Source organism: Lotus japonicus, chromosome 1, assembly GCF_012489685.1.
Source record: "Lotus japonicus ecotype B-129 chromosome 1, LjGifu_v1.2".
In the NCBI taxonomy this organism is placed as follows: Eukaryota; Viridiplantae; Streptophyta; class Magnoliopsida; order Fabales; family Fabaceae; genus Lotus; species Lotus japonicus.
Window position 1 is genome coordinate 108,520,939 of NC_080041.1, and position 19,495 is coordinate 108,540,433.

Genomic DNA, 19,495 nt, shown 5'->3' on the forward strand with positions numbered 1-19,495 from the left:
AAGGACCTCCTTATGTTAATTACCACGTTAATGATCTTTCCTCTGAAGCTCTTGGAGGAGAGCCTGGCCATCTGAGATCTTCCTTGGTTTGATCTTTCCACCAGACTCGAAATCAAGCTTCTAGTATGTATTATTGGAAGAAATGAACATAAAACCACGATATTGACACATCATGTTAACTTCTTACATTTTAATTTGTGTAGTATATTTTTTAAATTTTATGCACTTTGGCCCCTGATGTTTCAAGTTTGTGCAAATTCTGCCCCTACTCTATTTTTGTCGATGTTTCTACCCCTCATGTTTTCAAACAGTGCATCGTCTACCCCTCATGTTTTCAAACAGTGCATCGTCTACCCCTCCGTCAGGGGTAGACGGTGCACTGTTTGAAAACATGAGGGGTAGAAACATCGACAAAAATAGATAGGGGCAGAATTTGCACAAACTTGAAACATCAGGGGCCAAAAATGCTTTTTAGCCTAAATTTTAATATAAATTTTATTTTTTCATCTAATGAATAGATTTTTTTAATTATGATACAAAATTATTTATTAGTTTGTCTCCAAAATCCAAAAGTTTCTTTTTCTTTAGGTTATAATCAAACAACTACACTTTTACCCGTGCATTCGGTTGTGGGTAAGACTATTTTTTTCAAAAATTCTTAATTGTTCGATAGATGATAAAAAGAGAAGAATGGGAGGCAGAATTCTACAATTGTAGAGTTGGCACCTCATAATGTGTCTTCACCTTACAAGTAGTGCTTAGATATCTCTTTGTATGTTTGTCTTTCCTAATTGGGCATAGAAAGTTAATTAGTACTTTATCCAAAACTTCGGAAGGTTACTTGGAGGTGGTAATAGAGATTCATTTGGCCTTTTACTGTCGTCTACAACAAATGTCATCTTCAGCCCCATGTTGTATGGATTTCCAAATGACTGCATAAACCAGAACCCTAACAAAACAGAATACATAAATTACACATTCACTAAAAAATGTGACTTCCAAATCATTTTACCTTCCTACAAATATTTTAGCATCAAACTTTGAAAGTTCACACACAACTAAAAGCTTTGAATCTGAAGCAGCCCACCATCCAGCTGAAACACCAACTATATTCCTCGTCAGAAAGTCTCACTTCAAATTATATGGTGTAGAAATGGGGCAACTAAGGTTGTGTAAATGTAGATCATCAAGCCAACTCCATGTTTTATGTACAAGGTCCATTGGATCGCTTAATACTATTAGCACGTTTTAGCTGCCCATTTTAGTTTTGTAATATTTTTTTGACTCCAAAAATTCAGTAACAGAATTGAGCCACTAAAGTCCAATGGAATGCTCACTTGGTATGATGAGTAACATTGCATTTAGTGTTGTAAAAACGGTTTTTATTCATGAATTAAAATTGGGTAAGAAGGTTTAAGAAATTCAAATGTTGTAGAAGAGAAGCAAGTTCAAGGAATTGTAAAATGCTTAAATGTCGGCGCCACATTCCGCGCTTCAGAATTGATATATTAAAATAGAATAGATAGATTATCCTCATCAATTTCCTTCTATAGAAAAAACATCAGATATTTAGCAACATACTGACAAAAATAAACTTGACTATTAATTTCTAAATCATAAAAGATTCATCAAAATTCCATCTAAACTCTAAAGAACAAGCTCGGCCTTCAAATGATAGAAAATATGGACAATAATCAAAATGTTTGCTTTGTGGAGTATAGTCTCATCAACTTTTGAAGGAGGCTCTTCCCAGGTCTATTATTTCTTAAGCTACCCAGGTTTTTGAGCTTCCAGCACCAGTTCCTCTGCTAGAATTTCCTGATTTGGCTTCCTCATCCTGTTTGATTCTGGGAGGATCTTCAGCAGAATTAAGAGGGTGCTGATCCTCATCCTCATCTTTGTCACCTCTGCAATAACATGAAACACCATAGGCAAAAACACTTAATCTATTACAGATATTAAAGGGTATCATACACAACACAAGTCACTACTTTCTTCCACAACCAAGTTATCGAGGGCTTGTTTGATTTCATTCTCAGTTTTCTGAAATTAAAATCTATTTCCAGAAACAATTTTTAGAACATGTTTTCCAAAAGAATCAAAGCAAATAATTGTTTGAACGATATGTTTTTTCAAAGCTTAAAAACATGTGACTTGAAAACTATATCCGAGATGTTTTGAGATTTCAGTCTTAAAAACTGAAAATAAGAACTGTTTTTGAAAATTATTCATACCAAATTAGTTTTTTTCTTTTTCTGTTTTCCAAAACTGTTAACTGTTTTACAAAACTGTAACTGTTTTACAAAACAGTAGTCAAATAGGCATGGCTCTCTTTGATAACTAGTAACTACTAGGTTAAACTATCATGAAACAAGTATCTCAAAAGTTTAAATTTATTTGTGAAAAGCATATGAATGGTTTTATTATATTTTTGACACCCCATCAGACAAAAGCTCTCTGCAAGAGAAGCCTGGAAATTGCAAGACCTTGGTGCTGAAATTCAACTTGTATTTAAAAGAATGAAGGCTACAAAGATCAAAATATTGACTATGGTAATAAAGGCTTTGATAACATATCATAAATTAACCATCTCAAAAGCTTGAACTATTAGATGAAGACATATGGAAGAGGTTATCATAGTTTTAAGTATTAACACAACAAGCAAAGAATCCCGAGAGTAAACAAACGCCTTGGCCATGCAAGGAATACACCATAAACAGATACTACAAACCAATAATCTGGAACAGAAACAGCTGAACTGAAAAATAAGAACTATTTTAAAGAATAAGCTCTTTTCTTTTTCTGCTTTGAAAACCAAAAACTGTTTTGCAAAACAGTAATCAAAATATCAAATAGGCCCTTAAAACAACATAAAGATGGTATTAAAGTATGTATACACTTAGTTTGAATGCGTAGTAAATGGTCATTGTTATCCATTGTAGAGGCTAACTTATGTAACATGCTAGAATTAGCTGAACCAGTTTTAAAATAACTCATTATTGGAAAAATCCCGAAATAACCTCACAACAGAAACATAAATTACGGGAAGAAAGTGCAAGAATGCATACCCAGAGTAGATAAGAATCCCAACGGTAACAGCTCCAAAGGCCACAAAGTACATCCAATCAACCTGCAAAGCACAATTAGCTCTAAAGATGTTAGCAGACTGAAAATGCGACTCATATACCAGGAATTTCTGAGTATACAAAACAAAGAGGAGTTAAGGATACTATCAGACCTTCTCATGATAAGCAAAAATGCGAATTACGACAGCCCACATATCTGAGGTCAACAGAGAAAGATTTAGCATGGTAGATCCATTGATCTGTGTCAAAACAACAAGCATATTAGAGAACCCTTGTTTCCAGTATAAAGCTGGATATTCTTCACATGTCTACTTCTGCTACGGAAAACACAACCTAGCACTTACACCATGGTGCAAGAAAAATGCCACTGCCAGTTGGATATTTAGACTAAATATGTTACAATTGTACCATGAAAATTGCAAGAAACTAGATCAGTGTCATGAAAGTTTTCAGTGCTACATGATTATTAAACTATTGTGCTCTAGAATTAAAAATCAGTGTGAAAAATTATGGAGATTGGAGAAACATTCAGAGAGAGATTAACACTAAAGAACTGCATCCTAGAGTTTTTATAATTAATTATTTCAATAAGTTCTGTTTTTTTAGTATACTTCCATCGTTTTATTCCTCAGTCATCATAACAAAAATAATTTGTGAAAAAAAAAACTGTAGAATTGTCATGGTCTGAAACCACACCTTAAGCAGAACAGGGACTAACGAGTAAAACATAAACATAGCCACTGAAAATCCAACAAAAGGAAGTGCCTGAAACCAACATTGAAAGAAATTAGCATGAATAATCGTGCTTACAGGTCTGACATCATACTAACTGCCATATAATGATGACATATACAACTAGATATAAATATTAAGACAATAATAAGAAAGGTCTTGCATCAAAAATTGAAGGTAAGAGAAAAACAATCAAATAAAAAGAATCCACTAAACTCGAAGCTCAGCTATAAACTTTGAAGTCTATTCTGAATCAACTCCAAGTGGTTTTATCCTGAATATAAACTTGGTTAAATTTCATTATCAATAGTATCCCTCATAATCCGGATTTTGATCGAGTTCAATAGCGTAGTGTGATCCATATAGCTGACCTCCCTTAGTGGAATAAAGCTTTTATTGTTGTTGTTGTTATTGTTGTATAAACTTCCTTCAATTCTTACCTAGCTCATTAGCATTGTAGCTTCTTTCTTGAGGGATAAATAGGAGGAGAAAACAGGTCATTTCCATTTTAAATCTACTTCAACAATGTCAACTAAAGGTTTTGTATACATTGGACACTCACAGCCTTGCATTGCATGCATTCTAGTTAAAGTGGAATTCTATCAGTTACTCAATCATATGAGGATGAGAGTAATAGAGAGCTTACCGCCCCAGCCGACCAATGAATAGATTTAAGTTCATTGCGCTCGAGTACGCTTCTGTAAAATCATTAAGGATACAACAGGTGAAAGAAAACTAAGAATGAATAATTCTAGTAATAGAATGGACATGTATTTTCATTTTATTTTTCTTTGTTAAATCAAATTCAAATTACATACCAACATTGCCACTTTTAATTTGGCAAAAATAAGTTCTGAATTTAAAATATATGGAGTTGGAACTAAACTAAAATTGCATGTCATTCACATGTAACAACTACTCAATCAATTCAATATTTCATATTAATTCCAAAAGCAAGTTTGGAGTACAAAATGATTATGAGAAGTTGTTAAGTTATTAAACAAACCAATATTATCCTGCATAAAGACTAAAATTAAATGCTTAAGCTACGCAACATATCAAACTGTATTGTAAGGGCAAACAGATATAATCATGTATTGGACAATATATGGTGGAACGAATGTTCACTAAATAGATTCTCTGTGCAATTTTCATGGAGGAGGTAGTTTGAAGATGTACAACACTTTTGTGAGAAATAATTAAGCATGCAGGAAGTTAAGAAAAAAAATTCAAAAAAAAAAGATCCCATAGTCCTCATAATATATTCAACTTTCCAGGATACATTTGAATGGCACTAACAATGCCACCGAAGAGACCTAACATTCCCATGAGCTCAACTCTATCAGCATTCTTTATCAAAAATTCCTGAAATGGAGAAGAAATAACAATAACACGAGAGGTTGCACAACATGAAAGACTAATATGAGCAGTCAAGTGTGCATATATCAAGAATTAGCCCAAATTCAATATATAGATGTTTTTCTATTAGGAGGCCAAAAACCTAGTTCAGTTTGTGATAGTATGGTCTTAGAATTTGGATTGGGTCTAAATCTACCCCAAAAGCTAGTTTACGGGTGAGACTTTCTCTACCATTTATAAGGATTATTTTGGCCATATCTCTAGTCAATGTGGGACTTCTCAACACACCCTCTCACGCCCAGAGCTGGACATATGGAGCGTGGAATTTGCAGGAATGAACATCTGCCGGTGGCCCATATATGGGTGTAGTCTCCAATAAACGGATCTAAGATAGGCTCTGATACCATTTTAGAATTTGGGTTGGGCCTAACTCTACCCAAAAGCTAGCTTAGGGGTGAGGGTTGTTCTACCACTTATAACCGTTATTTTGGCCATATCTCTTAGACAATGTGGGACAGGGACTGAGGCTTCTCAAAATACAGACAATAAACACATGCCTATAATTAACCCAGAAGTAGTTGTGGATGTATCTGCATGTAAGTGTTTCAAATTAATCAAACTTTCCATTATAGACAAATCATGAACATAACAACGAGCATGGTCAAATTAAGTCCTAGCTCCAGTAACACTTCTATTAAGTGAAAGATACATGATTGAAAGTTTTAAAACACTGACTAAATTGGGAATGGAACATATAGATATAGAAAAATAGGCAGAAAAAAATCTGTACTTTGAATCACACTAAAAAGGTTTATACTAGGAGTTTCACTAGTTTTGGAAGTATAAAAGCAAATGAATTGGATGGAAGAAGGGATGGAAGGGTCTAAAAAGGAAACAAAGTACAGATCCGTATTACTTAGGAATGAAATCATCATGAAATTTTAGATTCAGTAGACGGCAAACTCTGAAACACTCACCTGATAAGAATGCACATTGAGAAGGAGAAGTGTGCAGCCTTTGTATATTAAGTATTAACCAATATCTTTTATAGTAATTACTGAGTATATTATTGACTGTGTTGTGCCAGAGTGTTGTAAAATGCATTAATGCACAAGAGCAAGCAACTTACCTCGCTGACATTACTGATTGCATACAAGGTAGCACCAGCAAAAACAATAGCGTCCCCTTTACGAGGATTGCTTCCACCTATGCCACATGAATAAGACACCATCAGACAATTACCATAAATGGAATGTGCATGTTAGTGATGATAATGAAAGATAGGATCAAAATTTACTAGCTCCGTGATTTTTAAGGATAAAGATGTGGAGAATGCGCATGCACACTCTTTATATATGTCTGCTTAAGTATAAATATAAGATACAGATGCCAATAATCCAGCTCATTAAAAACTACCTACCTGCCCGGTCTCCTGCGTGAACATCTGAAAACACAACCAGGACAAGGCCGGCGATGCAAACAATTACGCCAGTAATCTTCAAGAATCTATATTTTGTTTTCAAGAAAATCCATGTAAGAAGCATGACACATGGAATGGACCAGCAGTCAAGCAGCATCACACTTGTTAGTGAGGTGTATTGATACGCTTTCACAACTGTTCATTAAATGAGATTTAGTTAGTCAATAGTTGAAAGTAAGATCTTCCAAGTCAACATTTGACTAGCTTCGTTTTAATACATAGGAAGAGGCGAAGAGCCCACTAAAATATACACAAAAAATGAAACTCACACTAGAGTGAGTAACTTAGATATGGATATTTAAGTTTGGGACCTATAGGTTGGTCATTTAATTTTTGCAGACAGCATATAAATGTTATTTGAGAAAACTGCATAGAAATGTATTTGTTTTATTATTGCTCTACTAGAAATAGAGAAGAGGAAGAGAATTAAGAAATGTGAAAATTGTATTCTCATTACTCAATGTGAATGTACAGATTCAGGATTCATATAACCCTGTAGAAACTTCTCCTCTATGCTAACTAATCTAACTAACATGACAGCTGACCAGCCGCTACTTATTCGGTTAGAGGCTTCTAACAGATTGCAAAAAGTAACTGGTGATTAATTAAATAAACAGCCACTGGCTAAGCTATATACTCTAACAGTCTCTATTACCTTGAAACACTTACCAAGAAAATTTGCTTCCACATCGACCAATCCAAGAATTATATAGTAGTACCATTTTGCCTGTGTGAGAACCATATGAAGTTAATGAAATTGTCTTCAAATGTTTGACATTGAGAGGAAAAAACAGAGCTACAGTAACAACAGTTGATCTTTTTCAAAGACAACCCTCCAACACACTAACTATCCTTAAAGCAGATATGAAAGAGGATCATCTCTTATACACAAAAACCAATAAGGAGAATAATATGAATGTATAACAAAATTACACAGATCATACAAAAACTGTTGGGTTAATCATGTAATCAGAAAATCAAGGGGAACTTATTGCTTTAAAACTCCAGCCATGAAGGAGTACAATAGAATTGATTAAAAAAAATAGTATTTCATCATATACTAAGGCAAAGCATCATATTTTGCAAATAGAAAAATTCAATTTGTAGCAACATTAAGCACAAGGTGATGATGAAGCATGTAGTATAACTAACCTTGAGTGGTTTCCTTCGGTACAGTAAGATACTTCCATAAACAATAACCAAAAAGACATAGTTTAGAAAAGACTGAGAAGTTGGAGCATTAATTCCTGCAAAAGGGACAAACAGAAAAGTGAGTAGGAGGCCATCCATTCCAGCCTATAATGAAAAGCCACATGGGAAATTCATAAACCTATACCTTTCTTAGCCAATTCAGAAGAAGTGAAGCCAGTGGAAGTGATGAGAAGAGAAAGAAACTGTCCCAAACCAAGACCAATTAACATGTTTCTCGTCCAAAACTTGCGAAAATCCATCGCCATGTATCAAATTCAAAGCTGGTTGTAGTGCAATGCAATATTATAGAGAGATTGATTGAATTTGAAGAAAGGTTTGGTATTGGTATTGGTATTGGTAATTGGAATTGGACATTTGGTATTGGGTGAGAAAGTGAAAGAAAAAGAGCGGTGAGACCAAAGCGCATAAAAAGTTAAGTGCGTTGAGGTTTTTCAGCCGTCAATTATTGGCGACACTGACACAAACATTTCATTACTCCACAAACACAATCGATCCCTTTTCAGCTTTCCTATGATGCGTTTCAATGTTTGTTTCCTTCATCAAAATTCGCTTTCCTCGGATGTTTGTTTTCTTTATCAAAATTCGATTTTTTTCAAAGGTTGATTTATTAAGCCTAATGATAATAATATAATAGAAGAGGGATTCAGTTACTTAATGAGTGATGATTAAGCAAGAGTTACTTCCTTTATTAGAGATATGGATTTAACAAGTTTAATCATTCAATATCATGTGATATTATCATGATGATTATGCATAGCAAATTTCAGTTAAATCAGAAAGTTTTAGGTACTTATATTTCAAAATGTATATTGTCCACTAAATTCAAGTTATATGATGATTTGGTTTGAAAAAAAAAAGAAGTTATATGATGGTTTTAAAATTCTATGAAATTTTGTACATTTGATGTATGTATTGATTTAAATTTTTTAATTCAATAGTCTTATTTTCCTAATCCATATTATAAAATAAATTATCAAATGGAGTAACTTTAAAGTCCTAAGAGTTTTCCAAAAAAAAACTTTAATAAGAGTAACTTCTTCATACAATAGGGTTTGATGAACTAAACAAATATGAATTATGGATTGAAGCTATATATAAAAAGAATTAAAAATATTTGTAAACATCGTGAGATTTGAGGGTGGGTGTAAGACATGGAAAAGATTGGAAGTAAATTATAGACAAAGGTAAAAGATGCAATTGATGATATAATGTAAAGAAAGTATGTGATAAAAATAGAAAATGAGTTAGATTTGGATGAGAGATAAAAATATTAGTATTAAAGTACTTTCATTTTTATATTTTTTCAAGAGTGTATAAAAAATTACCCTAAAAAGGAGTGTATTAAAAATTTGAAAGTAACATATAAATAAGCATGTACCATGGTTATAAAAAAAGAAAAGTTTGTGCCCAAAAGTATAATTAGTCAACTTTGATACTTGTACATTTGTTCTTTGTGGTGCCAATTTTGAGGATCACCTCTTCTCTTTTGTCTTTACGGAAACCATCATTGTCCAAGTTTCCATTAGTGAGTGAACACTGAGTTAGGTTATCTTTTCCCTCATGGAATAGTCAAAAGTTCCATCATATCCATAGGACCTTAATGAATTCTAATGAAAATTTATTCAATAATCAAAATCCGAAAAAAAAAATGAGCTGAAATAAATCTATTAGTACTATACTCTTAAGGAAAGTGTTATGAGACATCACTTCCTCATACGATGTCTTCTTAAACACTTTTTTGATATATTTTTGTACGCAAGCTCTTGATTGTGGTCATTGACTTTTGCTAGGGTTTTTGTGTTAGAGGTGGCGGTCGTCTTGGCTATTGTCTTCCATCATGGCATACGACTTGTCTCCTAGTTTTTGATCTGATGGAACATGGAAAAGGACTGGTGTTACGTGGGTGTGAAGATCAGTTGCTAGTTACAGCATGTAAATCTTGAGGATTATCTTGATGTAGGTGGGGCTCTTTTGAAATTTTGGTTGATGCAGAAGTTGTGCATACAATAAGCTTTTAACATAAGGGCTTTCAAGTCTATCATGGCTCATATTTGGAAGGTTAAACATGAGGTGGAAATAAGAGGCATTGAGAAGAATCTCTTTACTTTCCGATTCTTTGACGAAAATGATGGGGAATTTGTCCTCAAACAAGAACCTTGGAATTTCGATAAGTTCTTGGTGGTCCTGGGTTTGATGGATCCTTTGGAGGACCCATCAAAGGTTACGTTGCGAAAGTACCCTCCTATGTACGTGTATTAATTTGATCTATTGTTTGCTTATCATAAGGAGTTCATTGCAATGATTGTTGTGCGGTTTCATGTTCTGGGACAAGAAATATGATTTTCGTCTAGGTATGTTCATAAGGTTACGTGCAATAGTGGATGTAACAATATCACTTTAACGTGGGACCATGATTGCTCGTACGGAGAAGGAGCCAATGAAGGTTTCGATTTTAGCATGAAAGGTTGGGCAATTTTTGCTTTGGGCGTGAGGTGTTTTAACCATCTACTAAAGGACTATGAAGAAGTTGTGCGGGGGGGGGGGGGGAGGTGATGATCAGGATGATCTTCCTTTTGGTTCGTGGTTATATCTACAGTCATATGGGTTTGAAGGGCAAGTATTAATTCCAATTTAGGAATTAATTAAGATGAAGGTCCATGATTTTTCCCATGTTTGCTAGGGCGTCTGAAAAGAAGAATGATAAACTCATTGTTGTTGAAGAGAGCTCCACTTCTGGTGGGGTGTTAGGGTTGAGGAGGAAAAGAATAGGCAGGTTGTTGTTGATGTGATGGGGACAGACGAGGACTTGGCAACATGTTTGTCTAGGTGAATGTAGATATGGGAGAAAAATGGGAGAGTTGTTTAGACTGAGGAGGTGAGGTCACATATGAAGGAAGTTCCCAAGGAATAATTGAAATTGTTTCAGTCATCAAGAAGAATGTGGTTCTAGAGACAGTGTTGGATGCAACTGTGGTTTTTATACCATTTTAAGCCGGAATGGTATTTGGCAGGTGATTAAAAGATAGTCTATTGAATTAGTGTATTCTGTTTTGAGTGGATATGATGTTTGTATATTTTTATGATTAATCTAATTTTGTTGTTTAAAAAGCATTTCATTCCAATTCTTCTAAACAAAATAAAAAAAAAAAAATCCTAGATATACGCCTGTGCCTAGCACCCTCCGCAACCATTGACAAATAACCAGGGACGTATCCAGGATTTTCTTGTCGGGGGGCGAAATATAAGACTAAAAAAAATTTCATTGAATATTATATAAACTTTAAATTATAAAAGATTATTTAAATACAACTCTTCGTTGTTTTATAGTACTAAATTTACCTATTATTGTATCAATATACATTTTTTCAGCAATTTCTCTCTCGATCTATACAACTAATAAATTTCTGAGAAGATCATCTTCAATTTTGTTGCAAAGCCGAAGTCTTATCAACTCTCATTGCATAAAAAGATTGCTCTGTAGATGCTGTTGAAAGAGAAAATGTCAAAACAAGACTGTAAGACCCAAGATTTTGGAATTAAATAAATAAATAATTTTCAGCTCACGCATAGGATTCTGTGTAAGCGTAAGAGGAACTTGACTTTCGTTTAATGTTTGGATTTATATCATGAAGAAGAAAGTTCAGGAAATGACTAAGAATAGTACTATAGTCGATATAGTTATAGCACGAGTAGTATTCACTTCCGCCTTAGGGCGAAAACGTTAGTAAACGACTAATTTACACTTAAAGACACGATGGAAACTAATTTCAAAAATCTTCAGAGAAAAGTTAGAACTTCTCTTAATCTTCTATAAACAAGCGTTTCGATACGAAACCCTGAAATGTACGAACGTCCGATTCTAATTCTCGGAGGTTTGCCGAAACTAAATCACTGATAGTTCAAGAAACCTAAAATCAACCGACGATGAAGACTTTTTCTATTTGGAGCTTCAAATGAAGATTCCACACGCATACAACTATTTCTCTTGATGTTTCCAATCTTTCTTCAGAACGAAGTTTTTTCATCCGACATCAACTGCAAAAAGTAGTTTTTCGGGTAAAATTGATTTACACCGACTTTGGATCGTTTGATTTAATTCCAAGAAATCTGTTTTGAGTTCTGGAATTCTGTCGCCAGAACCTATTGATAAGTGCCAAATTTACTTAATTTTGATATCATTCTTGGGTACTTATTTAGGTTAGAAATGTGAAATAGCTATCAAATTTACCCTCAATTGTGAAGATTTGGTTTAGTAGAGGTCCTTGGAGAATTTAAGTATTAATTATCAAATTTTGATGTAGGAATGAATTGGGAATGAAGATTGCTTCAAAGAGGCTTGAATCATAAGAAAGCATCAAAGAATAGTGCTTGGCTCAGAAGTCTGCTCAAGCCATCTAGTAACAGAAGGTTTTAAGTGTTTGGCTCTGAAGTTGGCTCAAGCGAACATTTGGTCGCTTGAGCGGTTGAAAGGCGGTTCTCAGTTCTTCCTTCACGTTAAAGAAAGAGTTCGCTTGAGCGAACTTTGGACCGCTTGAGCGAACAAATATGTTATAAAAAGAACATACCATCGTATTTTGCAGAGGAGCGGAAAAATTAGGGAAACAGAACAGAGAACTCATAGAGCTGAGGAGAAGAAGATATTTTTGGACTTCTTTGATCATCCATCGAGGTGGGAACGCTCGGCGGACGTCACGGATCGTCATCATCTTCTTGTTTCTCTTTGTAAGCCTTAAAGCATCCATGGAAATGGATTGCTAAACCCTTTTTGTTGGATTTGGATGTAGCCTTTAACTATGATGTGTTTCTCTTGATTTCTATATGAAAATATCGTTTCTATTACATGATTCAATGATTTTCTCTTGTTCTTAATGTTATGTTTTAGTTGCGCACCTAGAACATATCGCTTGATTCGGCGTAAGAGCGGAAGCTACGACGTCTAGAGTCTGACATAGAGTTAATCATCTAGTAATCCTAATGTCTAGGAATGGAATTAGGCGTTGCTAGTCACTGAAACACCTAAGCTTAAAGATAACTTAACTTTGCTATGCATGTGAGGAATCAATGTTTAGGAAAGTAAGTTATAGATATCCACTCATGTGAGGAATCAATGAAGTAGGGTAGAGTTGGTATAGATGAATCATAAATAGGAATGAATTTCCATATAGAATCATAGGACACTAGTAGTTAAACGGTGAAGTCCAATTCCAACAGCTTTCTCATCTTGATATCCAATCGTTTTACTCTTGCTTTGTTTAATTTGAATGTGTTTTGGTCACCGAAACAATTATCAACCTTTTGAAAATCTATTGCTTGGGTAATTTTACTAGAGAACGGAATTTGTATTAGCAATTCCCTGCGGATACGACAAAAACCCTATGCTATACTACAATTGAATCTTGAAGGATTCAAAAGTGGTTCGGTGTAAAAAAAAATCTTTCAACACCTATCTTAGAATTCACAGAGGAATGCGCAGGAAAAATCGGAATCGCAAAATTTTCATTTTTCCGCATTTTCCAAAACCTATAAATAGCAAAAAAATGAAAAAAAAAAACAAAACATCACAAACACACACACACACGGCCGTGGGTTTCAAGAGGAGGAGGAGGAGAAAATCTTTTCGCTGATTCTTGTCTGATCGTCGCACAGTTCGTTGCTACGCGTAGGCCTCGAGGTACTGATGTTAATCCTTACTTCTGATCGTCAATTATGTCGCTTTTCTCTATGTCTTTCTGTGCTCAAAGTTTTGAGCTTTTTGTAAAACTGTCCAAATAACTTGATTTCTCTGTCTAAACTTATTCTCTGCGTGCCCCTGAGCATGTTTAGCGGATTACATTTCGCCGATTCTCGTCGAATCGCCGCCGAATTTCAATTATGCTCATAATACCCATTTTTGGCTAAAGTTCCGTCCTTTGGGCTTAAAAATCTCGACTGAGCTTAGCGTTAGTAGGATTAGTCGTCATAATCGTCGTTGGTGTCGACCCCATCTAATTTGTTTTTCGAAATTCTGATTTTGAGTTTCTGAGCTAAATAGATTGACCAAAATACCCCTGCGACAGTTTTCGACCCGATAATTTTTCTGAGAGTTTCCCTGGCCTAGATATCGCCTAAGAATACCTAGGAATCGATTTAGATCGAAGAAAAAGTTCGGAAACCCTATTTTTGAGAGTGGCCGAAACCTATTTGTTAGGGTACCGTGTCCAAAAATAATTTTTGGGTCTTTATGACCTGAGCCATTGCGTAGCTCTTTCGATTGTCGAAATTTTGGCGCCGGCTTCGTGTCATTCCGAGTTATGTAGCTCGAGTTATGCTCGTTTTAGCAAACGAAGTCTCCGTTGTCAATTTGTGCTTAAATAGGAACTCTGAAGCTTTGAAAGCTTTCTTTACGATTTCGATTAGTGTTATTAGATAGTGTTGTTTCTAGTGAGGCTTGTGTCGATGATTGTGTTTCCTTGTTCTAGGTTCACAACTTCCATGCACAACTTCTACTCCCGAAGGTAAGGGTAACTCAGTTTTAGAGTGTCCTTGAGTCTTGCATGTATTTATCGCACTGCCTGTGTTTGAGATGAAGATGTTTATATTGTTTGGCGTTGGATTATGAGTATTATGCTTGCAATGTTGTATGCTTGCTATTATTGACTGTTTCTGAGGCTTGTGCCAAATGTTTTCTGAAGGCTTCGGCCAAGTAAACTTATTGAGACGTGTGTGTCTCCGTTTTCTGAGAGGCTTCGGCCGTTTACTGGTTTCTGTCATTGAACTGAGTTGGTATGCAATTAAATTGAATTATGTTTGTTGATAACATGAATAATATGTGATTATGTTAATTTGATTATTGGATTTGAGATTGTTGTTTGAGTGACTACTGAGTTGGATGAGATGTTTTGGTTTGCTTGAAACGGCGATGAGGTGGGTTTGTCCCACGGGATTGTCCCGTCTTTCGAGACGTTATAAAGTGGCGATGAGGTGGGTTTGTCCCACATGATTGTCCCGTCTTTTAAGACGCTAAAGTGGCGATGAGGTGGGTTTGTCCCACGGGATTGTCCCGTCTTTCGAGACGTTATAAAGTGGCGATGAGGTGGGTTTGTCCCGCGTGATTGTCCCGTCTTTTGAGACGCTAAAGTGGCGATGAGGTGAGTTTGTCCCACGGGATTGTCCCGTCTGTTGAGGCGTTATAAAGTGGCAATGAGATGGATTTGTCCCACGTGATTGTCCCGTCTTGCGAGACGTTATTGTTTGATTGATATTGTTGAGGTTATTGATATCCGAGTTGATTATATTGTTGGTTCTATGGATATATGGGTTGAGTTATATTGTTGGCTTGACGATATCTGATTTGATTCATATTGTGGGTTTTTTTGATATATAGGTTGATTTGCATTGTTGGTTTTGTTGAAATTTGATCTACATCTATACTGTTGAAGTTATCGTTATCTAAATTAATCTATACTTTTGAGTTATTGGTTCCTGAGTTAATTTATGTTGTTAAGTTTTGTTGATATCTGTTTTAAAATCATATCGTTGATTTTGCTGATATGCTGATATAAGATTTGATTTCATGATCGATAGGATGAGTTGTCATCTAATTTGAGTTAAGTTGCTAGGTTATTTACCATGTTAAGTAATCAAATTTGAATAGCATGCTTTCCTCTTTTATATGTGGTAGTTGTATGGAGTTAACCATTTCTGTTTGTTACTTGTTGTTTGGGCGCTTAACGCTATTAGGCGATGGAGAGCCTTCCGACGATGCTTAGCCATGCTGAGATGGAGGAGGGATAATAACCGGCGGAGCAAGGATGGGAGAAGCTGTATAGTTTCCTCTTAGTAGTTTATGCTTTGAGTCTTCTTCGTTATCTGAAAACTCTGTTACTAAAACCCTGTTTTCGCCACTGTTTAAGTGTGCGTACTTATTTTGGAAACTTGCTTATGGTATTGTAAGACACTATTATTATTATTATTATATCGGGAACGGGTTGTTTAATTAAGATTATGATATGTATACAACTATGTTTAGTTGTTTTAAAAAGGAAAAAAAAATATCGTGCTTTCTTAGGATTACGAAATAGTCCTTAGATTTTGTTAGGTGACTAATGTGACTCCTCAGTTGAGAAATTGGGGTGTTACAAAGACGTAACAATCTAACAACAAGTGGAAATATTGTTGTTTTTCCAGTTTCAACTAACTTCTAGTAAAACTCGGATAAAATGGAAATATTTCCTAAATTAGGATCTCGGTAAACATATGAATGATAATGTCTTAGTTGGAATGACAAATTTCTCTTTTCTAGCCCGGAAAAATCATCTGCATAAAACATCTCAACAAGCTTACAAATTTTCTCATTGCCAAATGATTTAAAATTTTCTTTAGGATCTAAAGCTGAACTAAGTATGAGAAGTTACACAACCTCTACATTAAATCTTCTATTTAATTCATATAGTTGTAAATCAATTGCAGAATAAAATACATATATCATATAATGATGTTCCATATATCTCCATCTTGTTTCTTATGAAGATCATTACCCATAAAATAAGGGGTTTTCATGTCAAGAACTTCAACTTGATGAGTATCACAAAATGTTATAACATCTTCTATATAAAAATACCTATAATCGATGAACATTTCAAAATTCTTGGGGGGCGATGGCCCCTGCCTGCCCCCACCTAGATACGCCCATGCAAATAACCTCTTCTTCTGCCATCACCGGTTGAGATTGTCCACTTCACCCTTGTTGCCTTGCCCTCCACTTTCTCTACCTACACGGCTACACCCTCCACCTTCTATATTTCTTCACAAACAACCAAAAGCCAACACGATCCACCCCTCTCCCTTAACAATCCTTAGCTCCAATACATTTGATTAATGGCTAAGTTGAAATGTTAAATTTCCTAACTATAACTATATAGCCTAATTAATCTCAATCTTTTAGGGGGAAAATCTCAATTATAACTTCAAATTATATTTAAAGTTGTGCATATGCCTCATTCATGATAAACTTAAATTGTATATAAATCTTGAAAATATTAGTGATGTGCTTTAATATATAATCATTTTATTTGGCCACCTTAGCCAGTTTTGATTAGCTAACTACGTGCCCATGCTTTCTTCATATAAGTATTTTTTCTATTTAGATGTCATACTATACCTAACGATAGATACTAACGGTGTAAATAAGTTTTACACTATCATTCAATCACATCCCTTCATTTTGTTAGCTCACAATTAATTTTAAATTTAAAAATATCTTAAATAGAAAATTGAAGGTTGTGATTAAATGATGGTGTAAAGTTTTTTACACCGTCGGTGCATAGAAATTGATCTCTAATAGATATATTGTTCTGGCAAAATTTCATTTTTTTCATTTAATTCTTCAAGTGCGTGTAAAACAAATCAACACAAATAAAAGTTTAAATAGTATTAATAAAAGAGATTAATGGATATGCACAGTCAGTGTAAAAAAGACGTCCAATCACATTATGTCACATAGAATTAATTGGTTACAAATCTTTTTAATTTTAATTAGTAAATTAATAAATTGCTGATGTGGCGGAAATCAATTGGGGGAGTGTGTTAGAAGTCCCACATTGACTAGAAATAGAGTATAGATAACCTTTATAAGGGTAGTGCAAAACTTAACTCTTGAGCTAACTTTTGTAATTGAGTATAGGTCTCCCAATTTCTAATATGATATCAGATCCTATCCTAGATTCATTTGTTGTTTGTTGTGGAGACCTCCTATTATTGGGCCACCCGTTGTTGTTGATCTCACGTTCCAGGTTGTTCAGTCCTGAACGTGAGGGGGTGTGTTAGAAGTCTCACATTGCTCTAGAGATAGAGCATAGATAACCTTTATAAGGGTAGTGCAAACCTCAACTCTTCAACTAGTTTTTGTAGTTGAGTATAGATTTCCAAATTTCTAATATGTTGTGTAAAAAAAGTTTATACTGTATGTGCACCCACCATTTTCTCTTAATAAAAAGAATATTAGTATAAAATTATATATAAACCGTTCAATGATAAAAGATATTTTTGAAAGAGTTTAATTTTGATGCACCGACGGTGTAAAGTTTTTTTACACCGTCAACCAATCAGATTTCAAGGATGTGACATGTCAATTAAAGAAATTAAATGAAAAGAGAGATTTTCTCACATCCTTGAAATCTGATTGGTTGACGGTGTAAAAAAACTTTACACCGTCGGTGCATCAAACTTTTTCTCTTTTTGAAAAGCATTCATATTCCTCTAGCTAGTTTGCAACATTATACTATTCTCACCACATAATGGGTATAAAATTTTCTTCACCGTCGGTGATCTGATGAACTCTTTTTTATAAGTTTCGTGACCTAGTGACTATTTGCTGCTGGCCTTTAAAACTTCTGATTCTTTTGTTCACCAGAAAAAAAAAAAACTTTCGATTCCTTTTGTATGGAATCAAACCACGTTAATATATATGCTTCTTTCAGTAAGAAAACAGGCTTTTTTTAAAAAAAATTGAATAATGCCAAAAATCCCCATTAAATATATTATGATAAAAAATATCATAGGTGGACTCATAATTCAATCGGTAGTCCTCGTAGGATAATTTAAGTGACAGAAGCTGAGGGACATATGTGTTAGATAGAGGAGGTCCAAGATTCGATTTCTGACGGGTGCAATTTATGTTTTTGATGTAAAAAAAAAATCAAGTGATAACCGTCGCACTAATTAAAGGGGCTGTTTAAATCCTAAAAGTGAAACTAGAAAATTCAATTTATATGAGACACGCTTGACGTTAACATTTATCATATTCGAAATAATTGCCTAATAGAAGATACATATTTTTTTTAGGTAAGAAATAGAAGATACATATAATTAAAAAAGGAGAAAAGTTGTCCTAAAAAAAACTACTTTAAATATGGAGCGCGATGGCGTGTCAGTGTTTATGAGCATTAGTTTCTGACATTAAATTCTTTCAGCTCAGGCCTTATAAATTTTTCTATTTTTTTTTTAACCTTGGTGATTTATTGAAGTAAATCAAATAAAACTCGTGTTTTTTTACATATAAGAAAATTAAATTGTACCTTCTAAGAATTGATCTATGAACCTCCTCCACCTAATCACATGTCTCATAGCTCTTACCACTCAAACTATTATTCGAGGACTAAAAATTGTGCTTTAAATCAAATCTCTATATCTTCTATTTTAAATTCAAAATTAATTATAATATAGGGTTAATGGTTAAATTAGTCATTGAGTTGTAAGCGGGTTTGGTTTTCGTCTGTCCGAGGAAAAATAACGTTTAATGACAATCATTTTTATAATTATTGACAGTTTTTTACCGCCACTAAACATTATTTTTCTTTAGAAGGAACTAAAATCAGACTCGCTTATAAATTCAGGGTCAAATTTAACCGTTAATCATATAATTTAATAAATTTTTTATTGAATGATTGCAATTTTTTTGTTTTAGACGGTTAGTGTATAATAGTAGTAACTAAACTCTACAAGTAAAGTGTTTATGACAATAGAAATTGATGAGATCATATATATATGTACAAACGACATTTGGATCTATTCCTCTTGCGTGCACGATACTAAGAAATATAATGTAATTTTAATATAATATTTTTTTGACGGTAATATTTTTATAAGA

General features: G+C 34.2%; 1 protein-coding gene across 1 annotated transcript; it reads right to left on the reverse strand.

Moving 5' to 3' along the window:
• Window positions 1-1,464: 1,464 nt before the first annotated feature.
• Window positions 1,465-8,430, reverse strand: LOC130729018 (uncharacterized). Its single transcript, XM_057580629.1, has 11 exons — window positions 7,994-8,430; window positions 7,810-7,904; window positions 7,327-7,384; window positions 6,598-6,792; window positions 6,307-6,383; window positions 5,101-5,183; window positions 4,465-4,516; window positions 3,783-3,851; window positions 3,239-3,325; window positions 3,069-3,130; window positions 1,465-1,907 (listed from the first exon to the last, which is right to left on the reverse strand). Exons 1-11 carry the CDS (start codon window positions 8,112-8,114, stop codon window positions 1,766-1,768), a joined length of 1,041 nt encoding a protein of 346 aa, XP_057436612.1. The 5' UTR covers window positions 8,115-8,430; the 3' UTR covers window positions 1,465-1,765.
• Window positions 8,431-19,495: the final 11,065 nt, after the last annotated feature.

Bases quoted from the DNA above. Each gene is read 5' to 3' on its own strand.
- LOC130729018 (XM_057580629.1), bottom strand. From the start codon at position 8,114: ATGGCGATGGATTTTCGCAAGTTTTGGACGAGAAACATGTTAATTGGT. The intron at 3,852-4,464 runs GTAAGCTCTCTA...TGTTGGTTTCAG, and splicing joins TTCATTGGTCGGCTGGGGCG to GCACTTCCTTTTGTTGGATT. The intron at 3,131-3,238 runs GTCTGATAGTAT...TGTGCTTTGCAG, and splicing joins TTTTTGCTTATCATGAGAAG to GTTGATTGGATGTACTTTGT.